This window comes from Synchiropus splendidus, chromosome 17, assembly GCF_027744825.2.
Source record: "Synchiropus splendidus isolate RoL2022-P1 chromosome 17, RoL_Sspl_1.0, whole genome shotgun sequence".
Classification (NCBI taxonomy): domain Eukaryota; kingdom Metazoa; phylum Chordata; class Actinopteri; order Syngnathiformes; family Callionymidae; genus Synchiropus; species Synchiropus splendidus.
Genome location: NC_071350.1, coordinates 16,300,368 through 16,322,397, shown reverse-complemented (window position 1 = coordinate 16,322,397; position 22,030 = coordinate 16,300,368). Strand labels below are relative to the sequence as shown.

Genomic DNA, 22,030 nt, shown 5'->3' with positions numbered 1-22,030 from the left:
GCGTGGCTAATATTCCGGTGCCTTCTATTGTCCGGAAATGGTGTTTGTTCACTAAAACTCAATGTTCTGTCCAGCCAGAAAATGATCTCGAGGTCCCAAATACAAAGCTCTCTCTTTACTACTCTGTATGCGTTCCTGCTCTCGCTTGTGGTCACGAGTGATGGGTGAGGATCGCAGATTGAAGAGGACTTGAAGGTACAGGCTTGGTTATCAGCCCAGCTCCTTACTGGTGTTTCAGGTGATATATAGTCAAGAGTGACGTCGCCAAGGTAAATAGTTAAGGAGGATACAAGAGGGACCCAATGTGAGTGACACCCCAGACACTTATACTCCTGTGGAGAACCCTTGCTGTTTTGACAAAGGCTTCAAGAGAAGTCAGTTAAGGTGGCCGGGGATCCTGCCGGGATGCCTCCCGGATCACTCCCTAACTAGGGGTTACCGACATGTCTAATGGGGAGGACGCCTCCGGGTGCACCCGGGGCTCTTCCCAAGGAAAGGCACGGGAGGTTTCGTCAGAATATCTAAGGTGCATTTTAGTCGCAAAACTGTGAGAGTTGTTGGCGCCATTGATTCGCGTTTCGGAATGAGCTTTTGATAATAACTTGACTTGTCAGTGAAAAGATTCCCCTGTTCTGGGATGCCACGGTTGGCTGATGTTTAACTGCCTCAAGATTGAATCAGACCTTCCTCTACGATGTGTTCCTTAATTAAAACGGGTATTGACCGCGCCTTTCTCCATGACAGGAGCATCCAATGAGCTGTCCGTCATGACGTGCCTCTAACAAGTCCATCCCTCCACATTGACCTCACCATTGCATCTTCCATGTCTGCATCTAAACACGCTAAAACACACCAGTGACCTTGTCGATAACAGGAAGCGCTGAAGCCCTGTTAACTGTTGTGAGGTTGCTTCTGTCCTCTTATTTAATGACTCACAAAATCACACTTTGGGAGATAATTGTTTAAACCGCTAAATTGAACTTTTAATGAGATTAGCCGACTGGGATTGTTTAGCTGGGCGGGGGGCCAACAAGGACGTTTCTCTCTGTCCTTGGATGGGTTTACTTGTCTTCATGTCCAAGGACTGGGATTTGTTTTTCTCACTTCAAGAGCAGTGCTCTCATCCGATCGTGAGCTCCACGTGAACTCTTCACAGTACGCGCTTGTTTACACACGCGTGTGCCAAACTCTCAGGGTTGCTTATATGTGGACTAACTTGGAAGTGACTCGACCAATTATGAATCGAGTGCCGTCATTTCAACTGAAAAAAAATCTCAATGTCGGTGAGCAGTGCGGAAAATTTGAAAATAAAAGTGAATTTGAAATGAGTACTAGCTGCAGCTGGTACTCATTTCGACTACTCCACTGCAACACCAGCTACTGTTGCTAGTATTACTTCCTCAGCAGCAACATTTCACTACACTCCAATACTACAGTACAATGTTTTGTATTGCTGATACTGTACAGCTGGTACTACTACTCTTCTAGCTTGTACTGAATAGTATGTACAGTGTCAGTAGTGCAAAGACTACCATTAGCATTGTCACAATTATTCTGTTTCTTCTACAGCAACAATTCTTACAACCACTGTTCACAGTATTATTGTAGCTCTGTTACTGTTGCAATGCATAACTTATCACTATAACTTCCGTTTCGAGTACCACTGCTCCCACCACTAGCTAACTAACTAGTCAGTCTACTAACATTTACCAATGGTGCTGTTCCTACTTTGGACAAAGCTCTTAGAATACCTTTCCTACCGCCAGGATTGCTGCTTGTACAACAACATTTTTTCACTTTACGTAAAATAAACCTTTTCTTCGTTTATTTTATCTTGATCAGCTCAAGCAGGTTGCACAAGAAGCTTGATCTATAGTGGCCTGAAGTGAACAAAAAGTCTCACTGAAGAGGGATTCATGAGAGTAATATTTACAGAAGTAAAAAACAAGTGATATTTGACTTAAAAACATGAAATGAGCCTGTGCAACAGATACTTTTATAGCAGCCTAACACATGTACGACATAAATACTTCTGTCTCTAGTGGTATTTTTACTGCTAGTGATGGTGACTTGGTATCAGAGGCAAATTGCTCTCAGATTTAAGAGGTGAAGTCTTTTTCAAAAAGCCTTCGCACGTGTGGTGTTTGATTCCCGCAGCATCACTACTAACCCCTGCTGAATATCATCAGGGATAATTGGGAGAACTCTGCGCTCTACTCTCAGTCTTACGGCGTCTGCAGAGGAGAAGAGATAAAAGCAAAGTTTGAAAAATGGATGAGAGGAGGCGCGTAGCCTTTGTGACAGCGTGACATGCAGTCAGCGCGGTGGAGGGAGTCTAAGGACGAGGCGGATATGCAAGAAGCGTCAGCAGCAGCGGAGTCTGAACCTGGGTGGGGCACAAAGACGGCGAGCTTTGCCTCATTCACTATTGAGCCGTTGTCCTCCAGAAGAGCTGCGTTTCAGTCTGGGGCTCACGCACATCCATCGCTTGTGTTGAGTTTCATCACCTCATCATTACTGTGGTCTGACTCGCTCACGATACATGAACTGAACTGTTGGTGCAGTTCAAACTTTTCGCCTGAGCCAGGCTCCATGTGAGATCACACCTCGGTGCGTCGCTCCTGGGATGAGGATCAGCGCCTCCACATCGATGAGTCAGAGTTACTTCCTGTCTGTGACTACAAGGGACTCTAAGATTTGTGCGAGTCAGCAAATGAATGAGTCATCCAAGGACACGAGTGAGTCACGCCATCTAAAGCAACATCTGTAATCCCAATCCAGGTGATACAGAAAGAAAATAATATTCTGTGTGTGCTCTAAATAACTTGCCGCAGAGTCTGAAACATTGTGTGTGTCTCCCACGTCTCACGCGACTTGGCGGCGGCATTAACCTCCCAGCACTTAACCATCACGTACCCAGAGGAAAAGGCTTGATGTATGCAGCCCGAGTAGAAGTCTGATGGAGTGGAGATAAAATGGCAGCCGAGAAAGCGCTCTCTGGCCTTTTCAGTGTGAGGGAGGACAAAGCTCTTAAAAGCGTGTCCTTCATGTTCTCAGTGGCACTTCAGACGCCGATAAAAGGCAAACTGAAGACCCACTTATTACCTGTAAACGGATTTTTTTTAAGGGCTATTGATGAATGCGAAAGCTTGGTGGGCTTGTAGTGGCCACTGGGGGCGCAGTAACATGTTAAGTTAAATGCTTCCTCTGTTGGCAGGCCAGGAGTCGTACCTGAGGGGAACCGTCCGATCCTTGGTCCCGAGTCTTTCTGGCAAGTCTTTTCTTCTTCTTGTGAAGCGGCTTGGACTCCAGGATCATTTCCTCCAGTTCAAATGTGGGGTCACAGTTCAGTCTCCTTTTCTGTACAGAGCAACGGAAACGCTTCGCGTTATTGTGCCTCATGTTCTTGACATCATATTGCTGAGCTCGCAAAATGTTTGGAAGTATGCCGAGTTGGTCAGAGTCACGCATCTGACTCGGAATAGAAACTGTCAAAATGAGAAGCAAAGCTCATCCCAATGACTGGAGTGCAGTTGCCTCTGAGACGACAGGCTGAATTGAAGCCCCGATGGAAGGCGGCCATAAACAACCCGACAGTCTGAGCTTGGGGATATTAGGGAATAAAGCACAAGTGCGGAGGTCTCCCTTCGAACATAAATAGTCTAGAAGGGACAATAGGAAGACCATTGACGGCGAATTAGATCAAGAGACATTGTCAATTGCCTATTGATTCCTGTCTGCTGCGCCTGGCAGACTGACAGCGCAGTTCCAGTCTTTTACTGGAATTAGATGTTGTGGTTAAGGACTTCTGAAAACTGACATGATCGAGTTAAGTCAGCGACTCATCACGACTACAGCGTAGTGGCAGTTAGCTGACTGGAAAATTATTAGCGTCATCCATCATCTATTGTCTGCCACCTCATCCTGAGGGAAGCAGCGCTCGAACCTGGGATCATCAATAGGCAGAGTGAAAGCCTGGCAAGGCCTCGCGGAGCTGAGGCTGCCCCGTCCTTGTCTTTCACTTCACTGTAAAGGCTGTTCTTGGAAAGCCACTCTCGGAAAGGGGTGGAATACTAAAGGGCTGCGGTGGGTTGGAACAAAACTTTGCCTGTTCTAGGGTACGGTGAAGAGAATGGTTTGGATGAGGCTCAGACTTCGGCTGGACTAGTGTGGTAGCATCGGGAAAATATTCAAATGACGAGAGAATAGGTGAGACATATGTCAAACAGTTTAACCAGGCCAAAGTGCTTGCGCTTCGGTGGGAGCAAAGGGTAAAGACTGACGTCTTAAAAAGATACTTTGGTATTTTGACTTGAACGGAGTTAAAGAATGAATGAATGATGAATGAATGAATGAGAGGGAGCCAAGTGGACATGTGAAGTTACAGGATGTAGAGATAAAGAAGGTGGGAGGTTTGAAGTACTGAGGCTCAACTCTCCAGGGCAATGGAGTGTGTGAGAAAGAGGTGAAGAAGAGGGTGCAGGCAGGATGGAATAATTGGAGAAAAGTGTCAGGTGCAATGTGTGACAAAAGGGTGTCGGCAAGGATGAAAGGGAAAGTGTCCTAAAGGGTGGTGAGGCCAGCAATGTTGTATGGTTTGGAAACAGTGGCACTGAGGAAAAGACAGGAGGCAGAGCTGGAGGTAGCAGAGATGAAGATGCTGAGCTTCTCTCTGGGAGTGAGCAGGATGATGATAGGATCAGATGGACAGCACATGTGCTCAGGTGTTTAGGAGACAAAGTCAGAGAGGCTGGATGGAGATGGTTTGGACATGTACAGAGGAGAGAGAGCCAGTACATTGGTAGATGAAGATGTTGAGGTTGGAACTAGAAGGTGGAGAGGAAGGAGATTGATGGAGGTGGTGAAGGAGGACATGAGGTTTGTAGGTTTGAGAGAAGAGGAAGCAGAGGACCGGGTGAGATGGAGGAAGATGATCCTCTGTGGTCACCCCTGAAGGGAGAAGCCCAAAGAGAAAGAAGAAAAGTTAAAGAAAACTTCAGCTAAAGTTTGATCCTCCATCCAAAAGCCTTGCTGAAAGCAGGTGTGTGACTGGGACCTTGGCGTGACAAATTGGCTGATCACTTTTTCGCCAAAATACCATCAATGAGCAGATATAACCAAGTGAAAGATGAGCCATGGAGCTGCAGGGCGATCGGTCTTTTGCATTGATGAGACATTTCTAATCTAGACCCACTAGGGGGCAGTGTCTTAAAAATGTCCTGAAAAGGTTCCATTGCCTTGTTTAATGCTCCATAAGCTCTGGGGTCTGCGCGACTGAGCGAGGGAGAGCTGTCTGTTGCTGACTGAAGAGTCCTCTCTGCCTTCATACTCACATTGGGAATAAAGCCTGGAGAAAGGCATTTGCTGAGCACAGCATCCCAGTTGACATCTGACATGTAGTCCAGATCCTGCAGCTCCGCCAGACAGGAAATACGCTTTTGGGCATCAATGCTGAGCAGCTGAGGAGAGCAGAAAGCGAGATTAGAACCAGTGGGGACGAAAAGTTAGTGGCTCGTCCTGCTGAGAAACAGACCGCTTGTCTGAGAATAAGGACGCAGCGCTAATACGTGCAAACATTTGAGGAGAGGAGGCGCGACGGAAGGGTGGGAGCTGGATTAACCCACATGCATGGCGATGAGGGGACCTCAAGTGATGTGTGAAGGATGAAGGACAAATATATTGAGCGAGGAATTCTCCCCCCGAAATTCACTTTACACCAACCCCTCTCTCTTTAGCACAAACCCCTTCACATGCCGCCAGAATCCCAATGAGCTACGAAAAGTCTGAGCACGAAGCAATGCAACAGTTTGACTGCAGTGGAAGGCTGCCAGAGGAAAACCTGAGGATGTCGCCACTAGCATGTGCTACTAATCCGTTGCACCTTGTTTACCAAATGACCTGCTGCTGCCCGTATTGATGGATGCATTTAGGCACTCAGCAGGCGGCTGTTGCTCACTGTCGAATGCTCTGTGACGTCACCTTATATCACGTTGCTTTCTGGTTACCCAATGAGTTGCTGGTTAAACCAGTCACCATCAAGTACAAGGTTATAGATCAGTCCACCTGACCCCACCTTGTTTGAAAATGATCAGGAGGAGTCGAAGGATGCGAAGTGGCAGGTGGATATTATAGTCAGTACCTGTGAAACTGTGTGTAGTATGTAGAGAGGGGGAGACCGACAGGCTACACATTTGTGTCTTGAGATGGCAACGTCTCAGTGACAAGCACTTAACTCCCTCTGTTCACGCCTTACCACTCGAGTTTGAGGTAAAACATGCCCTTCATTTCTCTCTCAAGTCAAAGATGTTGCCTGACTTTCAGGATTTTCATGCCAAACTCATCACCAACACATCCTCACTCCCATATTGATGTTGGGAAAATGGACTTTCAGAATCAGCTTTACTGCCATGGTCAGTGGGGATCCCACCAATGAGGAAGGTGCGTCGGAATGAAGTGCTGTCAATAAAATAAAATAAAATAACAAAGGCTGATCATGAATTCAACAGTCTGACGGCAGAGGGTAAGATACTGACGCTAAAGGCAGCCTGCCGCGTTGCATGTTGATGTATTAGGTTTGCAAATGTTACGCCTTCTGCGGCAGTACAACACGTGGAAAAAAAGATGGGGGTTTTGGTTATGTAAGGTGGCGCTGCATTCATTCTACCCCCCTCAACGTGACGTCACATGGGAAGGAAAATGTTTTTTTAAATCCATTGTAATGCCTATGTATTAACATGCAACCGTGAAGGCTGCCTTTGTCGTCAGGATAGGACTTTCTCAACGTCAATATGAAATGCCATGGGAGTGAGGATTTGGTGCTTGGACAAATGCATGTCGCCAGATGGGTGTCCCTTATTTGGGTTTGAATTGTGATTTGGAGGAGCTCTTTCTAACACATACTTCAAGGGGCTAAAATTTAGAATGTCACCGGTTGAACCAGGGAGAAGGGAATGACAACCACTATGGTGCGATAACGTTGGACATGAAGAGGATAAATGTGACTAGGAAGGATGCACAAGAGAGGCTGGCAACCACTGATGGGAACTGTCAAAAGACAAAGAGGTCGTGGACTCTTGTGGATCTTGTGGAGCCTCTGGAATCGCTGCTCATGGGCTCTATGTATTTGTGCTTGTCTCGACCACACAGAAGGCTCAGTCTCAGTTCACGCTCCATGATACAGTTCCATTCTGAAGGTAAAGCACTGGACCATCACCCAGATGTGAGTGTCAGGGCAGTGGTTGCCCGGACCAGTGCTCCTCGGATCATCAACTCTCAAACAGTACTTTCTACATATTGGCCATCTTAACCTTTCTGAGAAGAGACTTCATCTCCAAAGACCAGGCGGCTGGAAAGCTGAGATGGACCTTGTGGAAGGTCTGAAGGATCTCGTTGGATGGCGTGCTGGATCTCATCACATACGGCCTCTGAAAGCAGAACAGAAAAGACCCATTAGCCTGGATTGATAGTGCAGACACTCGCCAGAGGCAGGCGGCTAAATTAGACGTTGTTTTCGTCCACTTGTGTCTTTCTGACGTTTAAAAAAGGACAGAGACTCAAACGGGCAGATTTCCTCTTTGTGATAAATACTTTAAATGCCAGCTCCGCTTCAGAGGGGGAGCAGCAGATGAGCGAGCAGCCGCTGAGCGGAGACTGTTCTTCATTCTTATTACATCTCTTTGAAACGCATGACAAAGATGCATGAAGATGCGTTGAGAATTAGATGACGCCGCTGCCGATGTCCAACATAGAGAGACGCCCTTCATTTGATGTCGCAGGCAGACGGCGATTATGGCGGAAACTGCTTTATTACAATATATTACTCTTCTTTCAGAACCTTGTAATGCATTTTCTCATTGAGGAAAATGGAGGCGGGATGGGAATGGGGTTTTAACATACTTTTAAGAGACAGAGAAATGCGAGCACCTGGTAATGGATTTAGAGACGCCTCAACAATAAAGCGAGATGTTTCTATCGCTATGGCTGCTTGTACTCTGATGCAATTTACATCATACTTTTACATCTACTGCAGTCATATCGTTCTCTGTGTAATGAATCAAACATATCTATTGTTGTCGAGTCTTGTAAAAACAAAGCACCTGGAATTAAATTCTCTGTCTCAGTCGGAAGTACATTGTGTGGTAAAGCGCTGGCAATTTTGCCACCACAACAACTGACACCAGGGAGTCTGGGTTCTGATTTGGTTATCGTGACCCAAATGCCCACTGAAGTCCACCTCGACTCCAATGTGTTGCCGTTGCACCCCTCGAGTCGCAGCGCTTCCCCTTCTCCTGTTGGACCGCGTACCTTCACCCTGACAACACAACCTCATGTGGTTCTAGTCGTTGTCCTCTTTCGACTGAGCAGTCTGATAATCGGTGTTGCCACAGTTGAAAAAGTTATCCGACTACTGCTTACTCCCTGAAAAAGTAACGTAGTTACTTTACTGGCTACTTGAATTCAAAAGTAACTAAGTTAGATTACAAGTTACTTGACAAGTTACATTTGGCAGCCGACTACAGCTCTCATCGCCTAAATCTTTTATGTCAATTCTGAGGTTGGAGTTCTTGGGGGTCCAGTGTTTTTCCATGTTTGTTCTCAGTTATATGAATGTAGAGTCAATGTTTTGCTTTGACACACTCCAACCCACTGCAGCGAAAATCACTCACAAAAAGCAACAAGCATGAAAAACAAACGTATTTTTGTTTTACTTTTTTGCTTTGGTGGAACCTGCAGTGTCAATACCGTCATCTATAGCAGACACTCATTCAAAGTAGTGGCTGTATTTTCAGCTCCTCACGCCTCTGTTATTTAGTGCCGTGTAGCCGGCAGCTTGACACGTGAGCTGCCTGCGTGTTGAAAACGTGACTGGCGTGTCCCGCACATGACGTCATGCTCAAAGACGCAGTTGTAGGAAGCGAATGGTAATATTTCGCTTCCCGACAATGGCAACAATAGTAACGCCGCGGTGACTTAGATAAGTAACTTTACTTTGATTACTTTGTTTGAAATAGAAACGCCTTAGATTACGCCTTACTGAAAAAGTTTGTGATAAAAAGTCTGCATATAAATCATAACAGAGCACTGTCTGATCATGTGGGGAAGTGTGGTTCAGTCGCGGTGGGGGAAGCTAAATGTCAAAATGTGAAAAGGAATTGTGAATTGAGTCCTAAGAAAGTGATAAGACGAGGTAAAGACAGGGAGGGGAATATGAATGTGCAGCACGTCGGCACACCAGCCCTCCATTTTCTATGCCAAAATAATGTCTGCCCAAGCAACGGGCCGTTTCTCAGCGCCGATTTATGCTTTATAGATGCAGTTGAAATGTGGCGGCGAGAGCAGAGGCGTTGAAGGAAGCCCTGCGGAGACAGAAGGATGAAGTGAAGAGAATTGTCTCGGAGAAAGTGAGGGAGATGAAATACATCCGGGGGGTGGATTATGAGCATGAGATTTCAGGGGATTTCCCCCCGCCCCAAAAAAAAGTGATAAAATGGTTTAGAAAAGTGGGCAAAGTCTCGGCGGAGCTGTTCTGCTGTGCCTTAGCGAAGGTGAGCGATGAGAGTGAAACAGCACCGAGCGCGTTTCAGCAAGCTTTAAGGTCAAAGTGAGGATGGAGTATTTTTAAACAAGGAGAAACGCCAGAGGGAAGACTGAGGAAGTTCCGGTGTGGGATCAGAGAGAGGGCAGGATTATACTTTTTAAGCCCTGATGGAAAATTTGACTCTGAAATAGAACTTTCAACGGTGCGGACGACTCACAACGTAGACAACATGGGCAGAGGCTTTGAGCGATGCTTCTGTTAGCAGTTACTCTGTAAGACAGTAAAAATTGTACGTCAGTGTTGCAGACTACCTACAAACTATTTGTTGGAAGGCTAGTGTCAGTTTTAACAGCCTCTCAATGAACTCGAATGAACTGGAAAACACTGCGAGAAGCAACACATAACGGCCGACCAAACCAACAAAATTGTTCGGGAATTTCCGATCAGGCTTTAGCTTCCTAACTGCAGCCAACACCTGCGCTTCTGCCCCAACACTGAGCCACAATTAAAAACTTTCATTCGCACTCTGAAATGTACGTTTTCGACAGGTGAGGCAACAAACTCTTATTCAATCAGCCGCATCTATTCCGGCCTTCACTTCGGAATCCATCTCCTCCAGATGGGTCGGGCCGGTAATTAAATAAATGAGAAAATCTATTTCAATTAAATGGCCGGTGAAATCTTCCAGACGATATTTCCTTCCCCTTCCTGCGGCGACCGCTCTGGCGCTGTGACTAAACACTTCATCGGAACTCAATTACAGCTCCCTTCCACGTTGTTTTGTGGCTGCAGCCGAACTGGCAGGTGACGGCCAATACCTGTCCTCGGAGCAGCTCGTACGCCGTGATGCCCAGCGACCACCAGTCCACCGAGAAGCTGTAGCCGGGGTGAGAGCCTTCGAAGACCTGGAAGAGCTCCGGAGCTGGAAAAAGTCAAAGAACAAAACAAGCCTTTTCAGCCTTTTTTAACCAGTCATCTTTAATCCCGAATCTTTCCCATAACTTTGCATTCCAGTACTGAGGCAGCCATTCCAGGTTTGCCCTTGGTTCAACCTGGATCTTTTCTCAGTGGAGTTGTGCTCATTTCCGCTCAGGTTTTCCCCCACAGTCCACAAACAGCGGTTCATTTATGACTTGAAATAAGCGAGTCAGTGTGTCCCCAGCTGTCCAGAAGTGACTTGAATAACCGTGACCCTGGAACTGCAATAAGTGGAGGGAAGTGAACCTGATTTCTTTTTTTTCACCTTTTGTTGTGTTCTCCTTCAGCTGAAAATGTTGGTAGTTTTGTTGTTCACAGTAAAATACATGTTATTGAATTCAATTCATTCTTTTTTTTGACAGTTATTGACATTTTTTTGGCCGATACCAATTGGCGATTTTTTTGAAAGTCCCGACGGGCCGACACAGATTTTTTGCCATTTTTTTTTTTTTTTTTCATTTTTTGTCTCCTCAACTAAATCACACACAAAAGTCACTTTTTCTTTTTTTTTTTTAGATTTATTACATTGGTTTGCTAAACAGCATTATCATTGAACAACACTGTATATAAAACACTGCAACTTTTAAAGCAAAAAAATAAACAATAAAAAGATGAAGTGCTTAACATGAAATACCCTTTATTCCCTTTCAATGAACAATGAATAGATCAAACTTACAAACAATAAACTCCATGAGCATTGGTTTTGCCTGCGGTTAGCTCAGGTTAGCATTGTTAGCATGTTTGTTAGCTTACGTTGACAATTATTGGAAAAAAAAACATCAGTATTTTACTCAAACTACAGAGTCCAAGTCTACTTTTGAAACATGTAATTTTCCATCTGCAATGTTGCCAATGTGTGGATTACAATTCCTGCTTTATTACACATTACTTGCAGAAATTGTGTGAACACGGATCCACACTTTAGGAAGCAGTCCTGCCTCTCCCAAAACAGCCCCTCTCTGCCTTCTTAAATCACTTTTATAGCGTCTTCAAACCAACTGATCCTTATTCCTCAAAAGAGCTCTGCTCTTATTTTGGTAGGAGAGTGGAAGAGTACTTCCTGTCAGTGGTCAGTCAGCCTCCACCTCTACATGTCGTCATACAGCCACAACTATTAAACTCCCTGTTACTTATGATCCGCTAGAACATTATGACCACCTCCGTGGATCTTCATTCGAAGACACCACGGAATCTGAGTGACTCCATGTATCACGGTCATAAACAGCCATTTACCTCCTATTGAAGGGACAAACGTCGTTCACTCACCCATATATGGTTTGGTCCCTGCGATGGACGTCGCCTTCAGATCCTCCTTAACTATGGCAGCGATGTTGAAGTCAGTTAAATGGACGTGTCCTGCTCAAAAAAAGAGGATTGAAAGAGCTCAGTGTCAAAAGCGTTGATATATATTTATAGAATGAAGTCTTCGCCAATATCTAACGCTCCTTTCTTTCCACATGAGTGAATAGTTTTTCCAAAAAACCTTGGCTTTGTCTTCCATCATACTTTATTAGCGTTAAAATAAATAAGAACTTTGTCATAGCAATTCACCTATGATTATGACCAGTGGCACATGATTTATTATAGTAAAGTATATTATTCAATTCATTTGTTTTTTTACCACTTTTGCCATTTTTTTGGCTGATACCAATTGCCGATTTTTTTGAAACTCACAACAGATTTTTTGCCAATTGTTTGTTTTTTTTTCATTTTTTCTCCTCAACTCCTCACACTCAAAAGTCACTTTTTCTTTTTTTTTTTTTTAGATTTATTACATTGTCTGCTAAACAGCATTATTATTGAACAACACTGTATATAAAACACTGCAACTTTTAAAGCAAAAAAATAAACAATAAAAATACAAAGTATGAGTGAATAGTTTTTCCTAAAAACCTTTGCTTTGTCTGCCATCATACTTGCGTGAAAATAAATAAGAATTTTATCATAGCAATTCACCTATGATTATGATCAGTGGCACATGATTTATTATAGTAAGGTACAGTTTTATATATATATATATATATATATATATATATATATATATATATATATATATATATAATTTTTTAATGGACGAAATAATGCTTTTATTCTTTTATTTCTTGGTTTTGTGTCTCAGAAAAGAAGTTAAAAATATATTTCCATTTAACTCTAACACACAGGTTTTGCTCAATGATTTCAAGTAAAGCTTGGATGAGAAGCCTAAAAGTGACTCCACTTCTATTATTAACCGCGGCTAACTTGAGCTGAGACTATCATCGTATGATGATCCCAGTATTTTCTCAGGTTGTGGGGGCAGCAGCGGAAGGACAGAGACCCAAACCGCCCCCCCCTCCCCTCCCCTCTCCAGGGCTCCATCGTCTTCCTTTGCTCATGATTCTGCATCAACTCACCTCCCGCATCAGGACCAGGTGGTCGCGCTTCACCATGCAGAACCCAAATCAATCCCTGAATGAAATTACTGCTGCGACCTTGTTCAAGGTCTCAGCCTCGCTGTGGGAGCTGGAGGCTCACAAACACCACAGAAAGTGTGTTGCATCCATGTTTGCTTTTCCTCACTTCAAGATGAGGTGTTAAAGAATGAGACGACAAACAGAGCCTGGGGCAGCTTGAGCTTCCTTTTCTTTCGTCTCTGCTTCAGTCAGGTCTGACGTACGATCTACAAACATCAACGAGTTTGCTTTTATAAAGATGTGGAAGACTGCAGTAACAACTACTGTCCTGTAGAGCTTCTCTCTCATGTTGCTGGTAGTCGGACGCCACAGTCATCTCCACCCCACCTGCACTCTCTTCCTCGCCTCCCTTCACCCTGGATGACAACTGTCATTCTAACACGTCTCTCCCCCCCTCCACTCCAGCTCCTTACTCTCATGACAAATCCCTATATCATCCGCAAACATCAGTCATTACTCAATAAATGATTCTCATCCCTTTCTGAAGTACTTGGCTCTATCATCTTGTTCCCTCACAGAAGACTTGTCTTCAGTTCTGACTGCTATTTCTATATACAACTCTCTGCACCTGAGTGACATCATCATCATAATCTCACTGTCACTCAGGGATTATCCGGCAGGGAGGGGGGAATCGACCCCGGGGTGATATCACGCCGCTGCGCTTTTTTAATCTCCTGTAGTCCGGCACTTAAAAGCAGGACAATCATGCAAAGAACAGCTGCAACATTATGACCACCTGTGTCTCTACACTGAGCCCATGGAACCTGCAGCTGAACATCTTGTCTGGTCATATTGTTTCACCATCATAAATTGTGTATCTATCTATCTATCTGTCTATCTTTCTGTCTATTTATCTATCTGTCTGTCTCTCTCTCTCTATCTGTCTATCTTTCTGTCTATTTATCTATCTGTCTGTCTCTCTCTCTCTCTATCCGTCTATTTATCTGTCTATCTATATATCTTTCTATCTATCTATCTATCTATCCATCGATCCATCTATCTATCTATCTATCCATCCATCCATTCATCTGTCTTTAATGCGAGCACAGAACCTATGCATTTCCTCTATAGCTCAGAAGGACCATGTGGTCATAATATGAAAGCATTTTCTCGGGCTGGTGCTTGCGGGCATCATTACAGCGGCACGTGGCCGCTCACATGGTGCGAGCGGTCGGGTCTGCGGGTCTCGCCCCTCTGGCATCCTGGGGCAGCCATATGAGACCTCACACATGCATGAGTAAACTGTTTTGTTGTAGATGAAGCTGGTCCCGCAGGGCCAACTGGAGATCAGGTCGATTGACACAAACACCTCTGACGTTCAGGATGACTCGACCTGATGCTCTGAGACAGAGAGAGACGACACTCTGGGGCTTCTCCTTTAAAAGCCTGATGCATATTTAAAACAGTAAAAAATTGGAAGGCAAGATGCAAGCTAGCAAGAAAAAAGAGTTACAGCATTAGCTATTTTGAGCTGTGGAACTATGGGCTTGCTTTTTCATCCATCTAGTTGCTCTGTTTTGTTATTATATATCGTACATATAGATTTATCCGTCTTTCTTGAAGTTATTCTCTTGTCGTATTTTGTTTGTTTAACAAAGATGATTTTATGTATTTATTTATTGTATTTATTTATTTTTATTTTTCTCCTAATTTAGTTTTTTTATATCTTTTTTTATTAAATGTTATTTACTCATCTGTATTTATTTATTAATAGATTTATTTAAAGCACTTTTTTTTTAAATTAGTTTCAATATTTTTCAGAGAATGAATGAGTCCAATTGATAGATATGTATGCACCGTTCTCGCTGAACATAAAAGGGTTTGCCACCATAAATGAACACCGTCCCAGCTATTCATTTTCTTGGTCACACTGATATAAAAGCTCGACTGATTCAATTGAATGAACGGCTGCGGGATGATTTACATCCACTTCTTTTCACTTGATTAAATTATTTCCTCCTGTATTCCACCGACACACACACACACAGATGTGTGTTTGGCGTCTGCGGTGCATTTTCTGAATTGATATGATCATGTGCACTGATCCCGGTATCCCGGTGCAGGTCTGAGCATAAATCAGCTGTGTTTTTATAGGTGATGAAAAGCTTCCAGCAGTTTGCTTGAGCTCTCGGTGGTGAAAAGCAAGCTCGACTTGTCTCACCGTGTTCGTCCAGGAGGATGTTGTCGGGCTTGATGTCTCTGGAGGAAGAAAACACAAACACACAGAATGAGTTCGGATGGTTTCAACATTGTTTTGACAAAATATCCAAGTTGGGAACAAGGACGATGGTATGGTACATAGCAAGACCGTGACTGACAGATCAGCAGCTCAGGTTGTGGTGAAGGAACCCGACTGTGTCAGTGCATCAAAGGCAATGCAAAGTAGCTCCAAAAACCCACGCCTCCGGTGGCCTGCAGCGTGATTCTGATGCGGTGACGGATCCGGCGGCGCCGGCTCAGGTGGGGGGCGAGAAAAGGTCAACCATGTCGCCCTTAATTAGCTGACATTTTCTGAACGCCTGGCAGATGATCATGTGACGTGTTATGATACGGGACTCTTTCTATCGATGGAGCGGCAGACTTCAGCCATCACTGACTGATTCAACCATGTCTCTCAATCCTGAGTCAACACTTCTTTCTCCAGTGCACTTCTTTCTTTCAAGCCACTTTTTACATAAAAAAACAACACAATTTATGTCCTTATTTTTTTTTTATTTTATTCATTCTATTACTTTCATTTTTCTTTTACACCAAATTTACACCAGTATTTTAATTCTTGACTCATAGACTAACCTTCTATCAAAAAAAAAACATGCCTTTGAAAAAACATTTTAATTTCAACTAGTCAAACCATTGTCCCATAATTATTTTATCTATTTTTATATTATATATTTTTTTCTATTTTTTAATCTATATTATTTATCTACTGTTTTGTTTTAAATCATTTGCATTGTAACATTAAATCTGTTTAATTTTAATCACAATCTTTTATCTCTATTTTTTCTTTCTATATTCTATTATTATTATTATTATTATTATTATTGGATTTCAACATTCATAAAAACCAGTAGCTCTCATTCATTATAATTTCATTTATATATTTGTTCATTTTAATTGATTTCTGTCTTTATTTACATATTTATTTATTTCATTCATTCTAGGATTAATTTATTATTTTTTTACACCAAATTCAGTATTTAAATTTTTGACTCATTGACTAACCTTCTATTAAAATATATTTTTATTACATAATTATAATTATTGAATAATATAGTTTTTTGTTTTAAATTTTCTACAATATTTTAGTAAATGAATTGCTTATATTTTTCATGTATTTATGAATTTAATTTATTTTTCCCCTTGTTCTTCATTGATTTGTGATTCATAACCACATTTAAAACATTTTCGTGGTTACTATACTTTTGTTAATTTTATTTCCATAAAATGTGATTTCATTTTACATAATTATTTATAATTATTTTATAATTCACTTTCTCCCCCCAATATCTTGAGCGAATTCATTTCTAATATTTTCCATTGCTTTAATTCCTTTTCCCCCTTGTTTGTTTCATAAACAGTTCCTCAACTATTACCAGTATTATTATATTGCTTTTTATTCACGTGGGATTGACTCGGTTGCTCCATATTTAATGACTCATTGATTTTTAAAGTGACTGGTCTCGAAGTGAAGGAGTTAAAGCGGAAAAACAAAGGTGACGGACGGCTGGGAAGGAGGCGAAGGGCCAGAGAGACTCGACGGCGATGAGTAGAGGAAGTGGGTTTTAACCAGTCCTGACGTCAGCGGAGGGGCGCGGCAGTGGTGCGGTCAGTGGAGTGACAGGCCAGAGCCCAGTCCCAGACCTGGTGTAAGTGGAGCCGCCCACGTGCTCTGAAGCTTGACTGCTCCAACAAGTCATTAGCAGGATCTAATGACCTTATTACATTAGAACCATCAGCGCTGCAACCAGAGCGGGTCATGTGATACTCATGTGACACTGGAGCTGGGGAACACACCTGAGAGACCAATTCACACACACAGATCCTCAGAGGGGAGGGGAAACTCAGGGCTCTGCATTGCTTTATCTTCATTTCTTTGTATTTATTTTAAGCATAAACACCACTTTTAGAGGCCAGAATGTACCGTTTTTAATTTCCTCTCCTCTTATTTTCTCACAATTTGTCTTTTCTGTTGGAGAATATTTTCTATTGAATTACTTTCCCTTCTTTGTTTTTTTTTTTAATCTAATGTATTTGCGCTTGTGATCTTCGTCTTTTTATTTATGTATATTTGGTTATTTATGGTGCAGTACTTTCCTTTCCTTTTCCCCCAAATATTCATGAAGAGTATTATATACAATTTCTGTAGTAACTTTTTCTTAGAACTCATATTTCAGTTGACTTTTTTTGTTGTTTAAAAATGTTAAACTGTGATGCCCATTTGGCCTTTTCTAATTAGAAATGATTAAAAAAAGTTTTTATTGCACTTTTTTTTATATTATTTATTTATGGCATGTTTTTATCTTATTTATTTATTTATACATTTGTTTAAATCCCATCTACAGGACAAGAAAATTACACTTAAATATAAAAGAAAAAAAAATCTTTTGAGGTGCTACATTTTATTTGAAATTATTTGCATTAGAACATTAATTCCATTTAACTTTATCTCTATCTTTTTTATTTCTACATTCAATTTATTTTTTTTAACTATTTTTTTATTTTTTATTATTATTTATTAATGGTGTTAGCTTAAGTTCCATAAAAGATAGTTAATTTTGCTGTTACTTTTTTGGAAGTTTAATTTTTACATGAATAATTTTGACTTTCTTTTCGCCTCAGGGGTTTTGCCTTTTATGAAAAATGTCTCAGGTTGAATCAATAATTTAGGTCTTTTCTGCTTTCATGTGGTATTAAAAAGCCTGAACACAATAAAAGAGATTTGTGTCGCACACGCACTCTTTACTCCAAAAACAAAAAGAGCTCAGTTTGTCTCCGTTTATTTGAGCCGAGCCCAACACCGGCAGCAGTTCTCCCTCTCTCTCAAACACATGGAGACGCTTTGAACTGAGCGCACAACAACGACAGAAAACGCCTCGTGCCTCCTTCCCGTTTAAGTAAATCAGCTGTGACAAGTGTCAGATGTGTGTGTGTGTTGACTCAGAATGTGGCGAGACTGTGACTATTTATCATCGTGAACTCGGCTTTGACAAATCCCTCATCACATTTGTTTCTTTTTTAGGGCGCGGCGGAATCAGACAACACTATTTCAAGTCTTGAATAATTCAGTGAGTCAGAAACAGAAAGAGGACTCGTCCTGCCTCCTAGTCAGAATCCCTCATGCATGTCAAGCTCTACTCCGCATCTGTCTTCATTTACCACAACCAGGAACCTCGTTGGTTCCTCTTCCCTCCGTCGCCAACATCCTTTGGACTGGTGAACAAACAAGTAGGAAATAGACTCGGAAAGGCTAATAAGACTGAGCTGGACTTGAAAGTCAGCAAAAACAAAATGAGTGCCAGTTATCACCACCACCTTTTGTGTCCCTTTCAAAACCTTGCCATACTTCAGGAACACTTTTGTCATTCACCATCCCATCCCACCTTTGACACCATTTGTAGGGAAGAGCTTTTGGCAAGCTCATCTTCTAACCTCTATAGAAGCCAACACGGACCCTTTCTTTCAGTCAAGGGGCCCATTAAGGGGACTGAGTTGGAGACCATGTGAACCATGACAAGTGGGCTCCACATCTCCGTGGGTCAGGGAATTGTTAAAGTGATAACAGCACTTGTGACTCAAAGAAGGGTTTGTGTCTCAGAGGAACGATATACCGTACCTAAGGCAAATACATGACCTCCAAATCTGAGAGTGGAAATAAAAGGAATTGGAAATATTAGACGGATTATCATCTGTATTGCATCGCTCTGGCTCACAGAAAAAAAAGTGTCTACGACCGGTGGCTAAAACCAGTCGCCAGCATCCGCAGAGACCTTCGGCCCGACTCTCCCATAATGGAACTATCTTGTATATCGACTGGTCTTTCCATTACGGGGGTTCCGGGCGATTCCAAAATGCACTGGGAGTTCGAATTTAGATTGTTGTCGTCAGAGACTGACAGCCAGACGCGCGCTAAGACACACAGCGACCTTCTACTTGTTTGGACAAACCTCTCGTCCCAGAAGACGGGATCTTAATTGAAACCTGCTCTGCTGTGAGTAATTCCAACTCTTGGGGGAGCTTCGAGTTAAAAACAGAAAACGGTCACCAACACCTAACGCGCCGTATTCTATCGATGATTCATATGAATGTTCCCGGTAAAAAAAATATTGACACTTTAAAAGAGGCTTGACATTTCAACCCCAATTAAAACTGCACTCCATCGCTGGAATCAATTCAAGTCGGCGTCACAATCCATGTCTCGTGTACGAAGCGCGCTGATGACACGGGGTTAACCGCTTTTGTTGAAGTCATCTAAGTGATGGAAAACGCTGAACTGGCATTTTCAGAAAGTGTAATGTCCATTTGGTGAAGAGTCAAATGGAGGACCACCGGCTCTGATCCGACAGGCCTGTGATGATGGTGAGTGCTTGGCAGAAGGCTCAGTATCTCCTGCAGCACCACGCTCCCTGCTAGCCGAAGAGGTCGCCCAGAGGCTTGACATGGCTGAGTATGGCGGAGGGTGTTTTAGCTGAGAACTGTCGCATTGTCAAGACCTATGCAAGACGCAGTGTCTGTGGCGTCAGGATGTGCCGCGGAAGGAGGAACGTGCTTCAATTGAAATTGTGTCACACTGAAGACTAGAGTCACATGAAGAGAGTCGCTATTGATGCTAGGGGACTATGCTGACGTCAAGGTGCCCATTGCTAGCTGGTAGGGATGTAAGAAGATATTGATACACTCCAATATCGCAATACTTGATGGCAGATATTGTATCAATATTTTGAGTGTGCAACACTTCAATTGCTGCTTCTTAATAAATACCTGGATATGTTTATGTTTTTGATTGGTACTGAGTCTTCCGCGCACCTTTCAAGCCCTGGATCGATCGAGTCAGCGTTAACTCACGTCCGTAATGTTCAAATCTGAAGAGATAAGAATGGAATTTGTGGAATTCAAAGGACAGTGAAAACATGAGCTGTTTGATAGATGTACCACCCGAGAATCAAATACTGTAATTCTCAGACTATAAGCCGCTACTTTTTTTCTTTTGGTCTGAACCCTGACTAATATTTTTTTTTTTACAGATTTTTACAGGCTAAAGACAGGCGTTTTATTGACCTTAAAGCGCACAAAATGTGCTGTTTTCACCTAAGTGTCCACAGCTCCGCCCACAGAGCTGATCTCCTGGAGGAGTGGAGACGAGAAGCAGCAGCTGAGACCGGCTGTGGTGTCCGAACTTGGGACAAAACAGCGCAGTTTGAGCGCTTTAATGTCAATAAAAGATGTGACGACTTCACAGTCCAAGCTCAGAACATTGCACAGTTTGTTTCATGAGTCAGTCTGCATGCTGGAGAAGTGATCCTCATGCATGTTTAAGCCTGGTGCACCAGGCCTTTCTACAGTGCAGACAGCACCACTGCACCCACGGCTTATAGACGGCTTATGCACGAACAAGATTGACATATTTTCCATCTTAAATTCACTAGGTGCAGCTAATACTCTGATGTGCTTATATAGTCTGGAAATTACGGTACTCATGGAACAAAATAAACCTGTGAGCTCAGCGCTGCAATGTCATGTGACATGTTTATCAAATGGAGAAGCTACTCAGACAACTTTGGAATGAATATTGCTAGTTTTCTGTATTTGTTTTTTCCCTCGAAATAATGTCTCTTATGTAGAAATAAAACAGTATATCGCCGTACTGACTGTGGTGCAATACATCACAATATATTGCATCGTCACATCCTCATCGGGACACGTATCGCTAGATCCTGCCCATACACAACCCCAGTATCTGGGGAGGCCAACAATCACTGGAATGTGTGGCCAAGATCAACGTCTTTACTCCAAACTCCACAGATGATTGAGGGAAACTTCCATTTCCATATAGATGAGATTCACCCTTGTTTCATTTCTGGATCAGATCAATGGGGATTGAAAAGATTTAGCCCAAAACAAACACGCTAACGTCCTCACTCAAGACCTCCAACACCTCACTGAGCTATACAGAGCCAAACAGATGACTCAGCAGATTAGGAGTCTTGTGGCGCCTCATGAGTTCCGAGCCAGCGGCCCGTGCCACTTTAACGGGTGTCATTTGTTATCTCAGGTGTTGATGAATGGGGGTCACCTGCCGCCGCTCGGGGGACCATTAGCATGCAGGTCCAGGCAACAGGAGCGATGGAGAAATAAGAGCAGGACAGGCTCAGCATTTGACTCCAGAGATTTGATGATATATCTGGCTGGTTTCAGAGGGTTAACTGGTGGACACTTGCTCAGATGAATCGGTTTGACCTGGAGCTTTGGATTAACCTGCGAGTCACAGACCTGATGACTGTTAGACCTTCAGGATGAGGAGGAATCATATGCTTTCTAGGGTCAACACAATGGGAGATGGGTGGAGACGAGGACGTTAGACCCCGACACAAGGACAGGATGCAGAGTTTGGAGAGTCAGAGACGAAGATACGGAGGTTGTCATTGGCAGAAAGGACAGGATCAGAAATGACTACATCAGAGGAGCAGCTCTTGTGGAGGAGTTTGGCGACACAGTCAGGGAGTGTGGAGAGGAGAGGCAGCGTTGGACCAGGAATGGAGACTAGGTCAATGAGGATAGGTGCGACTAGAGTCGGACGATCAAGAAGGTGGCGACACGCCGTGGAAACCCCTGATAGGAAATAACCACGAATGAAGAAGTGCCCTCATTCTGCACCACCAGGCAAATATGAAATACGACTTCTGGTCCGCTGCCATGGGATTCCTGGCCAGCGTTGGCTTGGTCTGCAACTGCAGCATGAGCTCCTGCCTAAAAAGCACTTAACATGCTTTCTAGAAATGAAGCACCCACAAACAACATGGAGGACAGACGTGTCCATTTTTGCCCTTCAGATCAACAATTATTT

General features: G+C 43.1%; 1 protein-coding gene across 2 annotated transcripts in view; it reads right to left on the bottom strand.

Moving 5' to 3' along the window:
* The window catches only part of stk32a (serine/threonine kinase 32A), a 48,324-nt gene that overhangs the window by 5,528 nt on the left and 20,766 nt on the right, over nt 1-22,030 (bottom strand). For both annotated transcript variants that reach the window (XM_053846926.1, XM_053846927.1), the window contains exons 6-11: nt 15,131-15,168; nt 11,783-11,872; nt 10,357-10,460; nt 7,308-7,424; nt 5,334-5,459; nt 3,232-3,360 (exon numbers count right to left, since the gene is read on the bottom strand). In XM_053846926.1, the coding sequence (XP_053702901.1) occupies nt 3,232-3,360; nt 5,334-5,459; nt 7,308-7,424; nt 10,357-10,460; nt 11,783-11,872; nt 15,131-15,168 (604 nt within the window). The remainder of the gene's footprint in view (nt 1-3,231; nt 3,361-5,333; nt 5,460-7,307; nt 7,425-10,356; nt 10,461-11,782; nt 11,873-15,130; nt 15,169-22,030) is intronic.